Source organism: Chlamydotis macqueenii, chromosome 5 (genome assembly GCF_036417535.1).
Source record: "Chlamydotis macqueenii isolate bChlMac1 chromosome 5, bChlMac1.mat, whole genome shotgun sequence".
Taxonomy (NCBI): Eukaryota; Metazoa; Chordata; class Aves; order Otidiformes; family Otididae; genus Chlamydotis; species Chlamydotis macqueenii.
Genome location: NC_141560.1, coordinates 41696921 through 41717351, shown reverse-complemented (window position 1 = coordinate 41717351; position 20431 = coordinate 41696921). Strand labels below are relative to the sequence as shown.

General features: G+C 42.6%; 1 protein-coding gene across 3 annotated transcripts in view; it reads left to right on the top strand.

Moving 5' to 3' along the window:
- MAPKBP1 (mitogen-activated protein kinase binding protein 1) overlaps positions 1-20389 on the top strand; it is a 106217-nt gene extending 85828 nt beyond the window's left edge. The window contains exons 21-31 of one of the 3 annotated variants that reach the window (XM_086748375.1): positions 1180-1328; positions 2036-2085; positions 2612-2848; positions 3811-3980; positions 5572-5717; positions 6225-6395; positions 7267-7345; positions 8866-9176; positions 9961-10872; positions 14240-14325; positions 15314-20389. In XM_086748375.1, coding sequence (XP_086604501.1) covers positions 1180-1328; positions 2036-2085; positions 2612-2848; positions 3811-3980; positions 5572-5717; positions 6225-6395; positions 7267-7345; positions 8866-9176; positions 9961-10872; positions 14240-14325; positions 15314-15607 — 2605 coding nt within the window. In that variant the 3' untranslated portion in view covers positions 15608-20389. Of the gene's footprint in view, positions 1-1179; positions 1329-2035; positions 2086-2611; positions 2849-3810; positions 3981-5571; positions 5718-6224; positions 6396-7266; positions 7346-8865; positions 9177-9960; positions 11023-14239; positions 14326-15313 lie in introns of all 3 variants that reach the window. The other 2 variants (XM_086748374.1, XM_086748376.1) reach the window with 2 other exon arrangements.
- Positions 20390-20431: the final 42 nt, after the last annotated feature.

Genomic DNA, 20431 nt, shown 5'->3' with positions numbered 1-20431 from the left:
CAGACTACAGTCATTCACTCTTCTTTTTGCCATAACACCTCAAAGCTCACCTGAAAGGACTGGGTCGTTATTGCTTGGACACTCCTAATAAAATGGAAATGAACGTTCTGCCACTATGTGGGGTGAGAAGAGATTAAAATGCCTTAACTACTTCTTACCATGTTTCAATACAGCCTGCTATCTGTCAGCTGCAAGAGAAGTTGGTCCCTTGCCAGGCTGCTCTGTATTTGGTGGATGAGCTATTTGTGTCGTGAATAATGCTTGGCACTGAACACCCACCAGTGATATCCTACAAATGTCACTAATGATGAGTTTGGCACTCTAGCTCAAGGCCATGGAGTGGGCGCTACTCAAATTTATTTATTAGATATTCTTCATTTATTCAATTATTCTCCAAAGTGGGTTAGTTCATTTGGTTCTGTTGTCTGAAGGGGTGAGGGGAGAAAGGGGAAGAGGAGAAAGAAAGGGGGAAGGTAGAGTTTGGTGTTGGTAAGAGCCCTTGATTGTTGTTGGGGAATTCTATGCTGGGAGTGCCTCTGAGGTCTGTGTGGGAACACTTCTCTGATCTACTTTGATTAAAGATCTGCTCAAAATATGTTTTACATTATTCCGTGTGCCTGAAGGCTAAAAAAGGCAGCCTGGTGCTCTTATGGTGTGTAGGCTGTGCCTTCAGGTTCTGCGTGGTGCAATCCTTGATATGAACCTGTCTCTTTTGTGATAATTTGCCATATACTCAATTGCTGTCAAACAGGGAGTATCTCTATGACATTTTTGATGTGTAAAACAGTTCCAGAGAGGAAATGCTTAAGGGTGGGAAAAATATTTGCCTTTCAAATATGCTCTACCATCTTAACCTTATGAATTGGTGGGGTCTAAAATGGAAGGCCAATTTTCATTCCACTTGACTTTCTGAGACTCATTTACTTCTGTTCTGATTTCTGTCATCCCTCCACACATATGAGACGATTGCTGTGGCAGGCTCTACACACCTTTGTGCAGGGTTTAACTTGCCCCATTTCTCAGAGATGGATTTTGCGAGAGCGAGGGTTGTTTGGGAGAGTTGAGGCATCTTGCTGAGTGTGGATGGAGATAAAGTGGAGAACTGCCTGATGTAGGGATTGAAATGGTGGGCAATTATTGAGATAGACCGTAATACTCCTTCCAATTCTTGTCTCCCAGGCACGAATCCATCTCTGCCCTGTCTTCTGTACCTGCACTCTCCTCAGACAGCGACAAGGATGGTGAAGATGAAGGGAATGATGAAGATGAGTTACGTGGGCTTCAGTCTTTCCATATTCAGTCCACCTGCAACACTGAGAGAGACTCAGGTATAAATGGGAAAGGGGCATAGGCAGAGATGGAGAAAAATGACATGAATGTGAAGTGGGGAGAAGATGAGGAACGGTGGCTTAGGTATAACAAGATACAGGCAAAAAGAGAAAGACCAAGACAGAAACAGATAATCAACACCAATAGGTAATGTGGAGTTGCCCATTCCTGCGTCTGAAGAGGGGTACATTTCAGAGTTCTCTGATTAGAAATTCAGTTGTTAAACTGCCAAGTTTCTTGCTAGTTCCAACTGGCCAAACAAATTTTGAATTGGTGTCCTGGGCTTGGGTCTGCAAGCTATTAGAAGTCCACAGAAGCCAAAACAGATCTCATGGAGGATTCTAGAGATGTCTTATAAAACTTACAGTAGAGATTACCATTACTAATTTGAGTTATTTTTACCACAGATGCTACAGTGTATTGAGCAGGGTTTTTTTCCCAAGCCTTTGGTGGGCCAGTGCACTGTGACAAATATTCTGCAACAGGTCTGCTGAGTCAGTGAAAATCTTATATAAAACAATATGTCTCCATTAAAATTTTGATACAACAATTCTGTAGTCTATGGAAAAGCATGTGTTGGCAGTGGTCTACTGGTTCAAAAGGTGCGGGAATGCTATCTTTGAGGAAATGGGAGGTAAGATGTCTTTAAAAAGCTAGACTGCTGGCCAAGGATGTCAGCTGGGTATGTATCTTTTTCCCTTTCCAGATCCAGACCTTACCCTCTCAAGAAGCCTTTCCCATTGGGAAATGAGGAGGGTGAGTTGCAAAACCTTCAAGTTCTATTTCTTGTCATAGGGGAAACTGGAAAAGAAATTTCCATGGAGATTAAAAACTTAATTAACACTGGTGAGAAAGGTGCAGCTGCGGTGGGAAACTATTGAAAAGCCTCTCCGTGAAGAACAACTTGGAGGTGGCAAAATAGAGCCTAGTTTAAGAGACAGTATCACCTGGGGTTTTTACATCAGTATCTTTCCATCAGATGGTTATGCTTTTGCCCTTTTATTTCTGGCCTGAATCTCATGTGGTGCTGAAGTTGATCATATACTTGGATCCAAGTGAGGCATTTACATCTTCAGTTATGCAAGAAGCAACAACAAAAGTATTCATCTTTACTCAATTCTTTATGATTAAGGGAGGAATTTTAAGCTGTCTTACAGACAGCTTTGGGACTTTTATGGAGATGGACATAATTGTGTTTTTCTGTGGGTCTTGTGTTTTCTTTCCTGTTTTTCCATCAGCAGAACTCACTCCCTAAGACTGTCTTTCTTTCAATTTCCCTCAGGCCAAAGAGATAGCGGCAATCCAGCGCTCAGAGGCACCAATGAGCAAGATGCCTCGGCAACGTGGACGCTGGTCCCAGCCAACCAGCAACATAGAGATGACTGTGAAATCCATGCTTGATTTGCGTCAGTTGGAGTCTTTCTCTGTTTCCCGTTCTCCAAGTCGAGACTCCCTGTCTCAAAACAGCAATGGGGACGACAGAGAAGAGCAGGCAGATCTTCCTGTGCACATCAACAAAGTAAGGGCAGTACTACTCTGTGGAGGTGAATCTACTCTGACTGCATCTGTCCTGCCTCTGTTTATTGTTACCTATGTTTATTACTACCTGATGCCATTCTTTGTATCTTTAGAGGTGGCTCTAAATGCCTTCTGAGAAACCTGTTTAGATAACTCTTTTGCAGTTAGTACTCCTGCAACGTGTGAGTTTGCCATCTTACAGCAGACCCCATATGGGATTTCTTTCAAATGACAGGGAAGACCTCATGTTTTCTTTTAGTTCTTTGATTATTTATGGCAAAAACAAGCTGAGAACGTGAGCTTGGAATTACTGACGTGTACCTGATTACCTGTTAGCTCACTTTGCTGGGGTGCAGTTTCTTGACTCCAGTAGCTACTGAAATGTGACTCATATGATGCCCTTAGTTGTGCGTTGTGCTAGATTATTAAGTTCTCTAATCTTTTCATCGATGGGTCACAGCAAGTAATGCGTGCTCATACCTCAGAAAGCCAGTGCCTGTTTTCCAGTAGCAGTCTGTCCTGGTGCCTAACTTCATTAGAGTTTTTCCTTCCTTTATAACTGCATGACTGAGAAGAGGATTGGGCTCACTGTGTGCAGTAAATCATTGTTTTTCAGCTGTGGCCCACAGACTTCTCTGAACTATGATCAGTCTTTAAAAGGTAATGGAAGAACCTGCTGCCATGTGGCTTACACTCTTGATGTGTGGTCAAAGAGGGATGGGGAGTCTGGTATTTTACCTGAGAATTTTAGAGGATTGCAAACAGGAAACAAAACAGGAAACTACAGCAGTAGTCTGTCAAGTTTACTAAATAAGAAACAGGAAAGACGTAGGAGTTCTGTGTTTTCTGATCTGAGATTTCTGATCATATTCTGTGCTGTACTGCATACTTTCTAGCTCTGCACAGCACTGCCTGACTTAAGGAAGAACACTGGTAATATCTAGTTTTCTCTTTTTAAACCAGGTTGGCAGCTCAATACCTCCCCAAGATAACCAGTCTTGTGTAAGACCTCAAGTGATTCGGCTTGTGTCTTGCGAAGAAGGGATTTTCTCTCAGGAACTGGAACCTTCTGAGAGTGAAGAGTGTGTAATCTACCCCGAGCAAGATGAAATCCATCCCACAGATCCTACCAGGTTAAAAATAAGCTCTCTGCTGTGCATGGCTTAGATGCTTCTCTTTTAGTTTGCTTGCAGCTTGTGTGGTAACTTGGGTGAGTTGACTTATTGCCTGATTGATGCCAGGCATGTTTAGTTGAGAGTTTTATGCCAGCCTGATGCTAAAGGAATCTGAAACTAAGAAGGCACCATTAAAATAGTCTTTCCTCTGGGGAAACTGCACATTAGCAGCCTCCTCCAAGTTTTTTTTTTGTTGAATAAACAACTTGCAAGCAGTATTTTTGCTTTCTCCTTTATCTGGGTTGAATAAGCAAGGGAAAACTCGGAAGCTGGAAAACTACCCAACAATGACGTATGTGGCAGTGAAATGTCTGCCCAGGAGAAATGACAGGACACTATGACAATTTCAAATCTAATTGGGCAAGAATTTAACAAATGTAGTATGCAATGACCCTTTTGTGGGAAATTGAATGGCTTACATGAGATACATGGAATTGAAAAGGAGACTGGAGACAGTGGAGACCTTTTCCTCTGCTGTTTCTTCTGTTTTAGTTTTGCCTCACTTAATTTTCTGTTTCATTTTGTGCTCCGTTTTTTTTCCTTCCTTGAATTTTTTTTCTTCCCTTTCCCTCTTACCCTGATGTTAATAGCTGTTTAATTTCCTCTGTCTTCTCCTACTCTGTTACAAAGAGTGGGCTGATAGCTTTAGATGGGCTGTTATGCAGGAGTGCACGCCAAGATTTTGCAGTTGAAGCTGCTAGGTTTCTCTTTATTTACATTTTTAATTTTATTATGATAACATTTGGACAGAGCAGACCCATATGCTGCTCCATGATGTAACACACAGGGAGGTGCTCTGGTGATGTGGGATACAGACTGGACACATGTCAAAGTATATAGAATTTGCAAGCTGCTAGGGATGATTGCCATTCAGTTCCATTGCGTGACTTCTGCATCCTGCCTTGCATTGGAGTACATCTGAAACCAAAGTATTCCATGAAGTGGAAAACTGAAGTCCTCAAGCATCAGACAAAAGAACGGTGTTCGTGTCATTTGACAAAATAAGACCTGTGAAATCAGAACAGAAATCAAGAACCTTGCCCTACAAGATTCTATTTTTGTATGATGTTCTTCAGTAAATTAGTCTTGCTGAAACCCAGAATCATCTCTATTTTGCAACACAGAGGTTGCTCAAAGAAGCAGGTCATAAACATGGAAAAAATCTATGGCAAACTGGAGTTTCTATCATGCAGGTATAGGCCTGGTTTTAGTCCCTTTTTCACCACATAGACCTCTATATTTATTCCTCACCTGTGCTAGAAATCAAGCCAGGGCAGTGCTGTGCTGGTCCCTGGTAATCATGGGAAACTGACATCGCCCCGAAAGTCAGACAGTCCCCTTGAGACTTCACTGTCCAAGCTTAATGAAATGCAAAAAATATACTGTATAATGATGAGAGAAATCAACTTCTTTTTCTCTTTAAAGCCTTATTTTTTTTAATCCAAAGTGTTACTAACACAGGTAAGACCTTATTAAAGTTAGAATGTGTTTCTTTACACATAAAACAAATATCTCTTCTAGTGCTGTATCTTTCTTGTGTCTCTTGTAGTGAGTTCCAGGTAAAAGCATTGCCCCATGGGAAGCTAAGTCGAGATTATCACAGTAACGGATGCCCAGACAAACACAGCCCTGACAGTGCCTGTTCTGTAGATTACAGCAGCAGTCGGCTGTCCAGCCCAGACCATCCAAATGAAGGTAAGATGTAAAGATATTATAAATGTATTCATATGTGATGTGGAACACTGCAGAAACTTGCTGGGGTATTTCTGTGTCATGTTTATCGGTTGCTATCCTGATCTCTGATACTTTATCCTCTTCATGAGCTGAGCTGAGGTCACACTCCTATTAGTATTGCTAGTATTGCTGTACAGATTCAGGCACGTTTGAACAGGCACTCCAGTGAAGCCACTGTAGAAGCAGGAGTTGGTTAAAGTGCATTTTCCTGGTGTGCCTTTGGCTTTCTTCTGCCTTGCTGGGTAAGGAGGCAGGTGTGTAGTATTGATTATCTTTTAGGCTATGCTGTTTGTGGGATATGGTAGATTAAAGAATTAAACTTAATGCTGACCAACTTTTCCTTTAACATATGATTCTATGATTCTAAGTTCAATTTAGCATCTTTGCTGAACTTTTTTTTTTTAATGTAGCTAATGTTACTGCGATTATGCTATTGCAGCATTGTTGTTTTCTTTTTCCTTTCCCCAGATTCTGAAAGCACTGAGCCCTTAAGTGTGGATGGCATCTCAGACTTGGAGGGAGAGGAAGGAGAGGAGGATGTGGGTACTAGCATGCTGGAGGGAGAAATCCCCCAGACACCTGATCAGGAAAAGTTCCTCAAGCAGCATTTTGGGACCCTGGGCAGCACTGATGGAAAAGGTACGGCTCTCTGCTCAGTGGGGGGATTTTGTGAGGTCAGTCCAGATTTGTCCCGTTTGAATCAAACCAGGCTACAACTTATGCTAGGCTTTCATGGGTGTGTGTATACAAGGGGGCAAAAATGGGCAACCAATGTAGACAAGCCTAAAAGAGAGCGACATCTGTTAACTTCACCAATCGGTGTGTAAGTTTGTGTGGATGAGACTGGGGTCTGTGTCAGTTTGGGTTAAGTATTGTCACTGGAATCCTGAACAGCCGTTCTCTTGTTCCCAGACTAGTTTTTCCTCCTGTATATGACAGTGTCTTCACTCCCCCATAGGTGACATGTAGTGGCCTCTAGTGGTATACTAAGGCATAACAAATGTCACAAAAGAAAAGGCTGAAATGCTGGGTGGAGGGAGAGAATAAGAGGAGACATCAGAGTGGCAAAGGAGCTGGTTAATCTTTATCGACCAACTCCAGAACAAAGCATGCCTTTTTAGAATTGATAATGGTTGCAGGCAGCAATATCTATGTGAGTTGTCTATTTTCTTTTTTTTTTTTTCCTTTTTTTTTAATCCTGTGATTGGTTTGTTTTCTGCTTGATGCCAGTGCCTCACAGTCCTACAGGCAGGAGTGGACACAAAGGGAAGCGAAAAAGGAGGAGGCGTACCCTTAGGGAGAGTAGCAGTTTAAGGCAGAGTAGTCTAAATAGAACAGAAAAGGCAAAGGCAATGAAATTATTTAATTCTCTGTGGTTTTAGCTCAAAACATCTCCTTGGATATGGGAGAATATTTGATAGTCTCTGTGATAAGAAAATGTGTGTGTCAGAATGTTTGTTCTGTAACTAAACTACTCCCTTTTTCTCTGCCCTTTAACAAAAATTTTTAGGTGGCTCATGTAGAAATCTGGAAAGAACTGAAAATCTCAGCATTTCATCTCGCTTTCTTTCCCAGTCCCCGGCTCTCAGGTATGGCTCTGCTTGTTTTGAGTGTTTCTGTCTGTCTATTTTTTACTAGTGTGAACAGGTCTTGTGCTAGGCCCTGGGTCAAAATAGTTGAGAAAACTTCTGGCCTTGGCACAGCGAAGTATTAGCATAGCACCTAGCAGGCTGCAGACCCTTGTGATTTCGACAGGCCATCTTGTGTCACTTTAACTGTTCTATTTCTTCCTAAAGCAACATTGTTGTTTTGTTCTTTTTCATCTTTCAACAAGATACTTAATTTTTTCATTATTAATGCCTTGACTGATTAAGCTGGAGGGATCGCTAATTATCTAATTTACTCTTCACTGTTTATGCTCTGTTTATTCTTTTGCATTTCATTCAGCTTGGACAATGACAGTAGGCTTGTCAACTTTCCCTTTGTTTTACAGTACTTTCTTACTCAGCTTTGTTTCTCAGTCCCATGCCTTCACAGGGCACTCTGGTGTCTCATACAAAGCCCTGTGGGGATATTATTCTTCTAAAAACAGCCTCAACCCTAAAGCACCCCAAAAGGCCTCTCCAAGCTGTTTCCCTTGTTTAAAAAAAAAGTCCCAACAAAACAAACAAAGAAACAAACAAACAAAAAGGGGTAAATACTGTTGTTGATTTGGGTTCATAAATGTTTAAAGCAAATACTCCTGTATTCCTGTAAAATGAGAACCTCAAATTAATTTAATTGTATAGGACTGAATAGATTTAGGTACCTCTTCTATGGTTCACCAGCTTGTCTAGATTCACCATGTTAGGGAATTTTTTTTTTGTCATTGCTGTGTTCAGCTACTGTTGCTGCTGTCAGGAGTGCCTCTTGCATTGGGACTGTATGTTTGGGAAGAAAGCCAGTGGTTAACTGGCTAAGCTTCTGGAGAGTTTAGTGCTGAGTGAAGGAAGTCACTGGTGCTCTAGAGATTTAACAAGAGAGGTAGCTTTAGGTTATGAAAACCTCTGGGCTTTTAATCTGTTCAGCTGTTCAGACATGCCAGATAGAAAGTTGCCTCCTTTCTGAAGTAAGCTGACGGTGCTTGTTTGAAATGGAGAGGAAGAGGAAATTAGGCATTCCTCTGGAAGATACTGACCAGCTTTCCTAGTAATTATGCTTTGATAATGTTAGGAAAACATAATTACTTTCTCTTAGGGTGTCTTAGAATTGAAAAGATTTCATTGTTAGTAAGGTGAACTGAGACAAAAGACCTGACCTGACTTTGCCCAGTCTTCCCCTGCCTGGAATTTTTCCTTCTCTTTTACCTTCACCTTTTACAATGTCCCCCCTTGAAACAGTGACCCAGTGCTATTTGTGATCACATAGCCTCAGGCCAAATACCTAAAGACCAGTGCTTCCAGGGATTATTAGAATGAAGTGGTAACACCTAGGGCATTTTTGACTTAAAAAAAATCCAGATGGGGAAGGGCTCTTTATCCCAGAGAAACTAGCTTAATGCATGTGGCCTGTTTGTCCACAGCAACATACTTACTTGTTTTAACTGGGATCTTTTTATCATGTTCTCTAGACGCTTGTCACTCTCTTCGTCAAATCTGATACTGGAGTCAAAGCCCATCGAGCTGCCAAGCCAGACCAATCGGTTTACACCAGACCTGTTGAAAAATGCCAGCAGCCACCCTGGTGATGCATTGGAGAACAGCCAGCTCCTGGAAAATGTAAATTCAAATCAGGCTGTTTATGTCCAGAAAAAACGCAGATCAGCTTTGGAGGCCAACAGAGTTGGTATGGCTCCTGGACGGGTTATTGCATCCTTTCCAGAAGGCCCTGGGAATGCAGTGATGAGAAAGGCACAGTCAGTTCATGACCTCGCTCGTGAGGGTAAGGACACGGGTTGGAATGATGGTATAAACTCGAGAATGAAATGGGAAGATTTGAGCTTTAGTAGAGATTTAAATCAAACTTAGGTCTTTCTGCATTCTGAGCTACAAGCTTTGCATGTCTTCTGACTCTTAGCCTGTCAAGGGAAAATATTTTTAATTTGTAATGCAGATGCTGGTCTCATAATTGTCAGTCTCTGATATTTGTCTGGCAGCTGTGGGAGAAGCAATGCCAAGGGTGAAATGAACTATTTGCAAAGAGATTTTTTTCTTGCTGTGGGTGGTTGCTCCAGGCCAAGACTGAAGCTCCCCACGGTGGGGAGGAGAGAAAGAGGGAAGGAGGAGACAGTAAGAGGGAGCTTACTGTGTCCATGAACTCTATGTGAAAGAACTTCATTTTTGAAACAATCAACTCATGAACCATCAATAAGCACTCAGTTTGTTTTAAAAAAATAAACCATATCACTGCTCATGATATATAATTTTTGCCTACTTCCTCTGGCCTCTCAGTTAATGGTCACAGTGGTCTGAGGTTTTCTGGCCATACATTTTAGGAGCAAGACTGTCTCATCAGGCAAGCAGCGGTGTGTAAGCAGGATGAGGAATGAACGAAAAAGAAAGCTGTTGAGGCTTGGTGATATTAACGTGAAGTAGTGGTTCTGTACACCTCTCCCAGAGGCTGAGCTGAGGCATATAGGCTGGAGCAGCTCTGTTACTTTCCAATTTTGGAATTCACTGCAGGCTCTTGTCTATTTTTGGTATGTTTGTCTGTTTAATTTTCACAGATAAGGGTCCTGGAGCGATATCCTCTGCCAAGCAGCGTCCTCAGACTCTTTTGGTGGCTGAGAAGGATCCCAGACCTAACAATTGCAGGGTGTTATCAGCCAATATGTTGAAGATGGATGGATCTGGTGCTCTGCTGGCCAAAGATGTCAGGGCTGCAAAACCAAAATCCTACATGAACCCCACAACCAGCTTCCGGGCTAAGATGTCAAGGAGTGTGTCTCTAGGGGAAAATCTGTACCTTGGTTACTCCACCGAAATGTTGACTGATGGGAGGACCAGCCCTCCAGTAGCAGAGAAGACACAGTTTAGTTCTACAGCAGATGCTGAGAAGATTAAGCTACCAGTGAAGGAAAGTGTTCCAGTGAAGCCAGCACTTCAGCCAGTTGTAAACTGTTCATCTCCCAAGTCCTTTCACAGCAAGCTGGCGTCATCAAACCGAGCACATCTGATTCTTGACATTCCCAAGCCGTTGCCTGATAGACCCACACTGGCCTCCTTCTCACCCACTACCAAACCAAAAACCCTGCTTGAGCCACAATCTCCACAGTCACCTGCTGCGGCCTGTAAAAATAAACCCTCTTTTCCTGAGATCCAAGGCTCCAAGAGGGAGAATCAAACTGCTAGGTCTCTGGTTCCTGGTAGAGAGATCCCAACAGGACTTGCTAAGGAGAGCTCAGTGGAGAGTCCAGTCTCAAGGACAGGTTGTCAGGATGAGACAGGGGTTACTAATCCAAAACTGAAGGGGTTGTCAGAGGGCCGGCACCTAAGGTCTCCTGAGGGCACACTGCCCAGGAACAGGGAGAGGATCACCGGCATCGCCTGTGTGCTAGACAACCAGCCTGGACTTTGCCCACTAGACCCCGTCAGGCCAAGGTCTCCTACATCTGTAACTGCCTCGGCACAGGTCTCAGGTGTGCATGGATACCCATCTCTTATCTTCCCCCTTCTGTCTCCTGTCTTTGTGAACCGCCTCACGATTCCATCACATTTCTTTACGTCCAGCTTCTGGCCTGTGTCGTCCTGTCTGCACCTGTCTCGTTCCATAAGCCACCCCCTCAATGGTGAGACACTTCTTCAACCTGACATCTTTTTCTCAGTCTTTTATTTCCATTTCCTCTGGGTCTTATGTCTGAAGGTCCTTTTTAACTGAATGTTTTGTAGACCTCAGCACTCTATGTTTTTAGTCATACAATTACCTGTAGGCGCTCAAACCTCTTTCTGGTTAATGCTAAAGGCTGATGTGCTGGGAATCCCTATGAGTGCGTATCCCCCATGCCCCTCTCAGAGCATGTCTGACCAGCAGGTGAAGGTGCAGACTGACGTGTAGTAGCTGAACCGAGCAAACACGGACAATGGTGACAGTGAAGTTATGCCAGGCAGCTCAGGCTTTACTTTGTTAACGCGCAAGCGTGCAGGGTCCAGAAGGGTTTGCATACAATTTTCTCACATGAGATAAGGCTTGACCAAGGTGCATTCCTTTTGGTGAGAGCCCCGTGAGAGTGAAAAAGTCTCTGCGCTGCTATGGCTGTGCTTTGAGGACATGTCTGCAAACTGGGTATGCAATGCACGTGCAGGCCGAGCCTTTGGGTTTGAGCATAAAGAACATGGATTAATTTTTGAATTATCTCTAGTTTGGAGAAGAAGGTACAAGGTGGGAAGCTGTTTTAGCTGCTGAAAACAGCTCTTGGATCTGTTACAGGCCTTAGTTTTATGTACTTCAATCAAATGAAAACTAGCAGGTTACTTCAAACTGAAGCAAAAATCCTGCCCTCCAAGGCAGGAAAACCTCCAGTGGCAGAGAAGAAACAGTTTACTCCCACAGCATCTACTGTGCGACTAAACCCACCAGAGGTTTTTCTTTTAAGTCACAACCTGAAAGGAAATAGACCTTCCTGAAATACTTAACTGAGTTGTGCAGTAGGAAGCTGGATGTTAACCACTGCACTGGTATCTTGTACCTGCAGGGGGGCTGTACAGTGCACACCTTAAATCCTTTTTGCTATGTTGTTCTTACTCATGTCTGAGAAGGGGCACCTCTGTAATCCTCTTTACTTTCCTGTTACTTTCTGTGGTGCCTGGCTGTTCTGCATTTCTAGAGGGATCAAATGCCCTAAGATTGAAGCACGCTTATGTAAAACAGGAAATGTGGTGCTTGGTCTGAGGGACCTGCTGTTCTTACACCATAGGGTAGCTGCTCCGTAGAACAGTGAGAGCATTTCAAACTTTCAGGCCCTACCCCCATAGGGGTGAGGTTTCCTGCAACGGCAGATGCAGTCTGGAGCTGTGGAATCCCATTCTACAGCAGAGAAGTAACAGTCCAGTTGTCTGTACTCTTTAGGCTGAGTTTTCTTTTGTAGACTTGGGAACCAAGCTACATATCACATGGGTTTTGGTCAGTTGCTAGGAACCTTTGGTTGCAGAATTAGAACAGATAGTGCAGAGAGAGAGCAATTTTTTTTCAGCAGTTGATTATTTTTTTAAAAAGCAGCTCCAATACAGCACATGCCCTAATAGAATATTTAGCAGCGTCCTTAGTGAGTGTCTCACCAGACAGCTGTCAGCCTTCAACTTCTTGCAGACCATGTTTCCCAAATTTTTAGTGGTAGATCCTGGAAAAGCTGTTTAGATGCAAGTTGGCTATTGCTGTGAACAATTTACTGTGGCTTCTGTGGATCATAGTGTGGCAGTTTAGAACTGTAGGGTTGACAGAGACCTCTTCTGCTTCTCACCTGCTCTGTGACTTTGGGTTTCCTCTTAATTTTTTTTTGTCCTTCCATTTTCCTGCCTGTATAACAGCTGCAGATATAGCGACTTAATTGTTTTTGTTAGAGCATTTTTACATCTACAGTTAAAATGCTGTAGATGTGCTTAATACTGTTGCTGTGTTTAATGCTCTCTGCTGGTTTCTGAAGAGCTCTGTTCTGCACACCCAAGAGGCAGAGAATGCCTGTTACTCAAGCATTTATGTTACGTTTGTGACCTTTCTCCAGACTGGCAGCTCACAGAGCTGGAGACCAGCCTAAAAAGCGTGATCAGAGGAGAAATCCAGAAACGATCATGAGAAGAAAGAGCTGGGTTTAAAACAAAAAGAGGGAAAGAGAGGGACAGGGGAAAAAAAAAAAAAAAAAGATGAAACAAAAACCAGTCAAGAATCCTGTACTGCACTGAAACCCACTGTGCTCAAACTCTACAAGATTGGGTGAATTGGGAATAAAAAATGCAGATGGAAGGATTTGTTCATGCCCCTTTTTTCTTCTAGATGTGTTTGTTTATGTCTAAGTAGATGTTTTTCTAGCTGTATTTGTTTATATCTTACCTAGATGTATTCATAAAATTAGCTAAGGTCCCCTCCAGCCTATTCAAAGATGACGGTCTTAGAAGTGCAGAAATAATAGTGCTAATGTGACCAAGTTTTGTTTTTAGGTAACTAAAGGAAGTCAAATGGCCTTTGTCCAGGCCTTTGCAAATTGAAGATAACTGCAGACAGATTGTGTGTGTGTTTATGTCTTTGTTCGTGGTTTATGTCTAACTCATGAAAGTCTTTATTTTATTAAAACATTGCAGGCTTTCAACTCTGATGCTTTGGAGATAATATCTGGGCGGGGGGCGGGGGAAGGCAGAAGGTGGTGATCTTCAGTTGCTTGCTTTTATTTTTAATTTTCAAATTACAGTGTATCAGCAGTGCATATTCCAGGTTGCTCAGAGGTGTGATTCTGTGGTGACTGAGTCTGTTTGTCAGCACTCCTCTGGACCTCAGTCCTCACTAGGGAACGCTGTAATAATTCAGTATATTCCTTCATTCTCACTGCTTAATTGTACACTGTGCTGAAGAATACATGAGGGGGAGTGTGTAGATTTCTGACTAGGTTGAGGTTACATTAGAGGCCCCTCAGATCAGTCCCTTTTGCCACTGGAAGCCTTCATTGAAACCTGACTTTAGTTATAGTTGAGAATGATTTGAATAGTCTGTGACTATCTTTCACTGTAACAAAAATGTTTGATCTGAGAAAAACCATTGTGGACTTTGTAGAGGCTAAAGACTGGAAAAACAGGAATGTCTGAAGCAAGCAGCATCTCTAGGTAGTATGAAGAAAAGCACGTGTAGAACTTGTCTGTTAATGATTGGCTCAAACCAGCCTCAAAAATTGAATGAGAAGCATGTGCATGTAGTCTTTCAAATACGTATTTTAAAAATGTTTTCTTACCCACCTGTGAGATTGTGGATATTGTAGTGTGTCTGTGCCTTAGTTTGCGTTTTTATTTTTTCCTCCCCTTCAGAATCGTGCATCAGCATAGAGCAGTGTGAGCACGTGGTATCTGAGCTCCAGGACAGCATGCGCAAAGCCATTCATCTTTATCGCATGGTGAGTGACCTCAGACATGGGCTCTGTTACAGTCGGTTGGCTTTACAGCCCACAAGCATGAAATGTCTGTGCTTGCTGGCTGAAGGTGTTCTCTTGATTGGGTGTTCAGTGACACAAGCTGCCTGCTTGTCCACTTGACTGCACCTTAAGCTTGAACTGGGGAGACAGGAACTCCCAGTTTCCAACTTTTGGATTTTCCAATGACTTGCTATGGTACTCTGAGCAAATCAGTTAACTTTTCAGTCTGTTTATCCTATCTGTAAACTGAACAGAACAGTATGCTCTTTTTCAAAGGGGTATTAGGGAATTAGTTAATATTATACAGTGCTTCAGAAATATGAAATATTATAGGAGCTTTAAATTTTATTATCCCCATCTGTTCTGTCTTTGATGCCTGGGAAAAGGATTAGTGAATGTGAGGTGCCATGGGAATCCAGCTGTGAGAGGGAACACGGAACCACTCGCCTGTCCCTCTGACTGCCAGATCAGAGTTATGTGCAGAGCAATATAATCGACCTTTGTTTCTTTGCTTAGCACTGATCTGTCAAGTCACCTGTAATGAGCGTGAAACTTCCACAGTGAGCTGCTGCTTCTCTGCAGCCCTGGCCTTAGCGCTTGCATTAGCTCTCTGACCTTCCTCTGTTCCTGTGACCAGTTGCATCTGGCAGGCAGGAGAGACTGTGGCCCTGTGCTGCAGCTGGGAAACATAGCACTCAATTACTCACTAGTATAAGGGAAACACTACCCAAAAATGTGCTTCTCATCTCTATCCTGTTGGAGTAATGCCTCTGTATTTTGTGTGACTAGCAGTATTGGATGCATGCCCTGGTATATGACGAAATTGGCAGTCTCAAATGTTGAAGAAAAGGACACTTGAGTGGTCTGCAAATCTTCATGGCTTCACTTCCCTAAAGGGCTGAAGCTGCTTACTTGGTGCTCTACCTAAACCCCTAAGCATTCTTTTTCTTCTTTTTCCCCCTATTTTCAGGTGTTAAATGATACGGAGTCTTCTACTGACAGAGATAAAATAGCAGGCCTCCTGACTGAAACATTCTCCTCAATGAAGAAAGAATTGGACTCTCTGAAGGATGAGGAAGAACTTCCAAAGGTTAAGGAGTTACTGACAAAGCCACAAGATATCACTAGCCCACTGAATGAGGGATGTGGTGCCAATCTACCGAGTCCCAAGAGTCTGGGAGATGAGCAGACACTAGCTTTGCTGGAACAGTACTCAGAGCTGTTGCTACAAGCTGTGGAACGACGCATGGACAAAAAGCTCTAAGAGGGGTGGCTTTCAGCTGTTTGTGAATACACAGAAATAATCCCAAGAAGAGGACCACAGAGAGAGCTTCAGACTGATGCTATCATCACACTGGTCTAGGGCTGGTGGGGAGACCTTTATAAATTGATTTCCTCAGGCTCCTACAACTGACTTGGTCTAATTGTTAGCAATGTGCTGGCCACAATTTTAATATTTTTTTCCCCAGTGGTCTTCAGCTTCCTGTCTCTAGACAAAGTCTTGAAAGAGGAGTTTGGAGAAGTTGCCTTGGAATTTCTTCATAGCCAGGAAGTCAGGATGTTTGTCATCTAAAGAAACAAAGAAAATCCAGTTTATCCAAGAAATTCTGAACTGCTGACTAAAAACAAAAGTCCAAGTGAAGCCAATCCCTTCCTCTCCAAGGCTTCATGAGAATCAAGAAGCAGACTTTTTATGGGTTTATTTATTAATTTATTTTTCTGACTGTTACTCTATGTCACATTTGTGGCTATTATCTTTGTCCTTTAACAAAAACTGTCAATCCCTTTGCCATATCCCAGCGAGAAACAATCTCTGTATTACGAACCCACAACAGGGAGACAGGCTGGAGTGTCTGTGCAATTAATGAACTGTTTTCTGCTTAAATCTTGTCTTGCTGTTCCTTCTTTTCCTGCCTTAGTTTTGTTACCTGGAGTAATCCTGCTGTTGTCATGACAACCCTGTCTGCTTTTCTCTTGTTTCAAGACAGTTCTCACACTGTATTTTATCTGCATCCACCTCTGGGGGAAGGCTCTGCAACCCTTGGACCACGCTTTGGAGATTACTTAAGTAATTCAATGGAGGTATTTTTAATCTGGAAATTGACAGTCTATTGATACTTCAGACTGAGTTTTCTGCAGACATTTTAAAATGGGATTTAGATACAAATATGAAAGTGTTTCAGCCACCTTTCATGATAAGGAATTGGATATTGAATTTGATGTTGTTATGACTGGGAAATCTGTGGTGATGACTTACTTGTTGAGAAGTGAAATGGAAAAGCTGGTTTCCATATCTTACAGTGTTACTCTGGATTTGAGAGATCTTCAGTTGCAATTGTTCACCCATGTCATTTGTTCATTTCACTGTGATAGGAAAATGTTTTCTTCTTACTTTTCCAGGAAAACAGCATATTTACATCCCAAGAAAGCTGGTATTCTCTTACCTTTTGTAAAGCTATTTTAACTACCCACAGAAAATGATTTCCCAAGATCTTCAAACAAGATATTTTGGGGTGTGATTACCACAATTTCCCCTGCCCCCAGCCGCTTTGCTTTTCATTAATTTCTTGTCTGAGGAACAGAAAATCTTCCCTTCTTGCATTTGTGTGTGCAATACTCTTCTCACCCTGTGGAGCTTCTCTAAAGCCCATGCTAACTTTTATTTGTTGTGGCTTAAAACTGTCCAGTGATGTTTTTTTTGGTCAATGATAAGCTAAAAAAAAATTCAAACCAATGAAATTCTTCAGCACCTTCCCCCTTACTCCCACTCCTTTCCGCAACAGGGACAGATAAACAAAATGCTTTATTTCTTCCTCCATCTCCAGTCTGTCTTGTATTTATTTTAAGGCAGAGCAGTATAACCACAGTTCATAAAACTAATGCAAGCAAAAAGCTTTCAGTGGGGGAGAGAGCATCTGTGGAAGTCACTCAAAGGCAGCCAGCCTGCATCACTTGGTTCCACAGGTGACAGGCCTGAAGCAGTTTTCTTTCATTTTACTGTTCTGTCTCTCATCTCTTTGAAACCCTGTGGCACTCAGAAATGTGGTCTGTTGATTTCTCATCTTTCTGTGACTGGAGATCTGCAGTGCAGCCTTTTTTCTATTTGGCTGGCCAGAGTGGTGTAAAATGACCTATTTCTTCCAAGTAACTCCAGGGCTGAATAATCTGTAGTTCTCACTCTCCCCTTAACAGGTTTGCTGGCTGATCAGCACCGCCGAGTGCTTCAGGACTTGGCAGTATGGGAGCACTTGAGAGCTTTGCAGCTACTTCTGCTTGTATTTAAATCTATCTAATCACGTTTCAGGTGTCCTTGCTAACCTTTCCTTCCCTGGGCTTGTACTGAAACTTTAAAAGTGTTATTTCCTAGTCCTGTCTCAGCATTGCACTGTGCTGAATCAACTGGTGTGCTCGGTCGCGTGGGCAGCTTCTCTTGCACAGACAGATTTTTTTTTTTTTTTTTTTTTTCCAAAAAGGAAGGCAAGGTGAAAACCAGAGAGGAATTTTCTGGCAGTTTGCTTGAGAGAAAAGGTATGCTGGAGATGCCATGAGTGGAATGTATGATGACAGCCATGTTGGATCTGTGATGGAGTTAGTGTGGGTCAAGCTTGCTTTTGAGGTGATTAGTTCCTCCACTTTCAGACTGTGAACATATGTCCTAGTATACAGGAGATCTCTTGCTGTACTGGGGCCACAAGACACTCAGGTAAAATAGCAGTCCCTTCAACCCAGGTATCTTTTGGTACTGGTGATAATGGTTTGAGGGTCCTTTATACTACTTCCCTGTGCAATTTTATTCCATTTTATTATTTAAACTTTGAGGTAGTGACAAAAAGAGTCAAAGATGATACAGAAGAGCCAGTGGTGAGAATGAAATTCCCATTAAGGTAAAGAGCAACAAGCAGTGAAGCTGGCATAGAGATATGAAACAAAGCTCCTCGGAAATTAGTTACATGAAGCAAATCTGATTTTTAAGCTGATCAGAATGGGTTTTGCTTCCTGGAATGGATTTTGCTTGAGGTCACAGCTGCATACAGGAAACCAGAGGTAAAATCTGACCAGAATGATAGTAAGAGAAGTATTGGGCAAGTAGATCAGCTGGAGGATGGTTGTGTAGTTTAAAATAAACTAGAATAGTATATCTAGAACACTCAGGAAAAGAGAGTAGAGGTAGAGAAGGTCTTGGCCTGTGGAACACCATTTGGCCAATACTTGTGAAAGACATAGTACAGAAAGGCTTCAGGAAAGTAGATTTAGGACTGAGATGGTGATCTCTAACTGAAGAATGACTTTGGAAGGGTTTTTTTTTTTTTTTTAAATATGTCCTATTGGGCCTCTTGTTTCTTTGCTTGCTGTCCTCTAAGCAATGTTTTTTTTCTTAAAAGGCAAAGTCATAAGCTATTTGCCCAAGGCTTGGATGTTATGAATTGAGTAGCAGAGGCCCAGTAAAGGAGCTGCTGGTGCCATAAGTTTGTGGCTGAGAGGAGTGAGGGGATAGTGTTGCTCTTTATAATTTGAGACTGATCCAACTGATTCTTCCCTGCAAACTTCCTATTGCTGGCAGTAGGAAATATTCCTAAAAGTTCTAGTTTACCAAACTTCCTATTGCTGGCAGTAGGAAATATTCCTAAAAGTTCTAGTTTACAGAACAAACAGAGCGTAAATGTGTTACATTTTGTTGCACCTTGTGAATATGTTTCACCACAGGCTGTCTATTGAGCCAGGCAGAGAAGTACGGAATGGTCACTGCCTGGGAAGTGAAGAGGCTTGTGGGAAGAGGTAATAAACTTAAGTCTATCGGTCTTACTGGGCTGTGATCCCCCTTACTGGTTTGTGTGGGTGTTACCATAGGCACAACCAGGTATCTGTATTAAGACAAGTTATTTGTTTAACGTAAAGCTTGACAAAGTAATTTGGACTTGCTTATCCTCTTTACATACATTTTGTTCCCTCCAACCCAACATTTCTGGTCAAAATGAGAATAATTGTTGGGGTTTTTGTTTTCCATCTTGTAAGTAGTATTACTTTGCCTGTGGAACTCGTTGGTTTGTTCTTGGACCCTCTGAACTGGTGCAGTAGGAAGGGCTGCAACCTGAGAGGGCAGCAAACTCTTTCTGTTTTATTTCCTGCTGCAGGCAGGGTGATGCCTTCCTCCCCATCCCTCAGTAGCACCCAGGAGCCCTGTGTTTGGGAGTCTGCGTTTCTTCCACCTCCTCTCTCAGGTTGTCCTCTCCTTTCCATGGGACCTCCCAGGCGATGGTTGGGGCAGGCCTTACAGCAGCCCCTTCCCCAGTCCCCCATTTTGCAGACTTCATTGCAACTCAGAGGAATTGGGACTTTTCTTTCCAGGAATAGAAACATACAAACTTAATATTTTTAAAAGGAAGAATATGTATATAATTATAGATAAGAAAAAAAAATGAAAAGTATTTAAACACCATTGGTTAATTCATGCATGTATACGGTGTCTCCCCCCACTCCACCCCATTGGATGGGTAGCATCCAGGATACGAAATGACAAAAACCTCATAAAAATAATAGAGAGCAGCCATTGAGTGAGCAGGTGCTTCCTTCTCTGGATAAGACCAGCATGTCCCATATGGGCAGCAGCTGGGACGGTCTTCGAGTGGGTGAGCTGCTGTAAAGGGGAGGGGAGGTGCGTGGGGCAGCAGCGTTAGGAAGAAGCCATGTCCACCCCGCACGCCTGGCCTGCGGCCCGGGCACCGGGCAGGCGCCTCTGTACCTGTGTTCTCCAGCACCGCCCTTTCCCGTCATCCCTTTACAAAGCAAAACAAAAAGAAATCCTCCCAGCTTTATTTATAAATGTGTGTTTTTATACTTTTGGCTTTAGGTTAAAATAATTCTTTAAAATGTCTTCTTTTTTTTTTTTAATTATTTGGGGAAAAATAATAAAAATAGTTTGTTGGGGTTTTTTGCACTGTGAGGCTCCCTCCGGGGGCTGTTTTTAACTCTGTATTCATTTGTACTCCGTGTCTTAAACTGTTTCAATAAAACCGAGCTGCGGTTGAGCTCCGCGACCCACTCGTGACCAGCGCCCCGCGTTTCATTTCCCTGGGACGGGCAGAAAGGG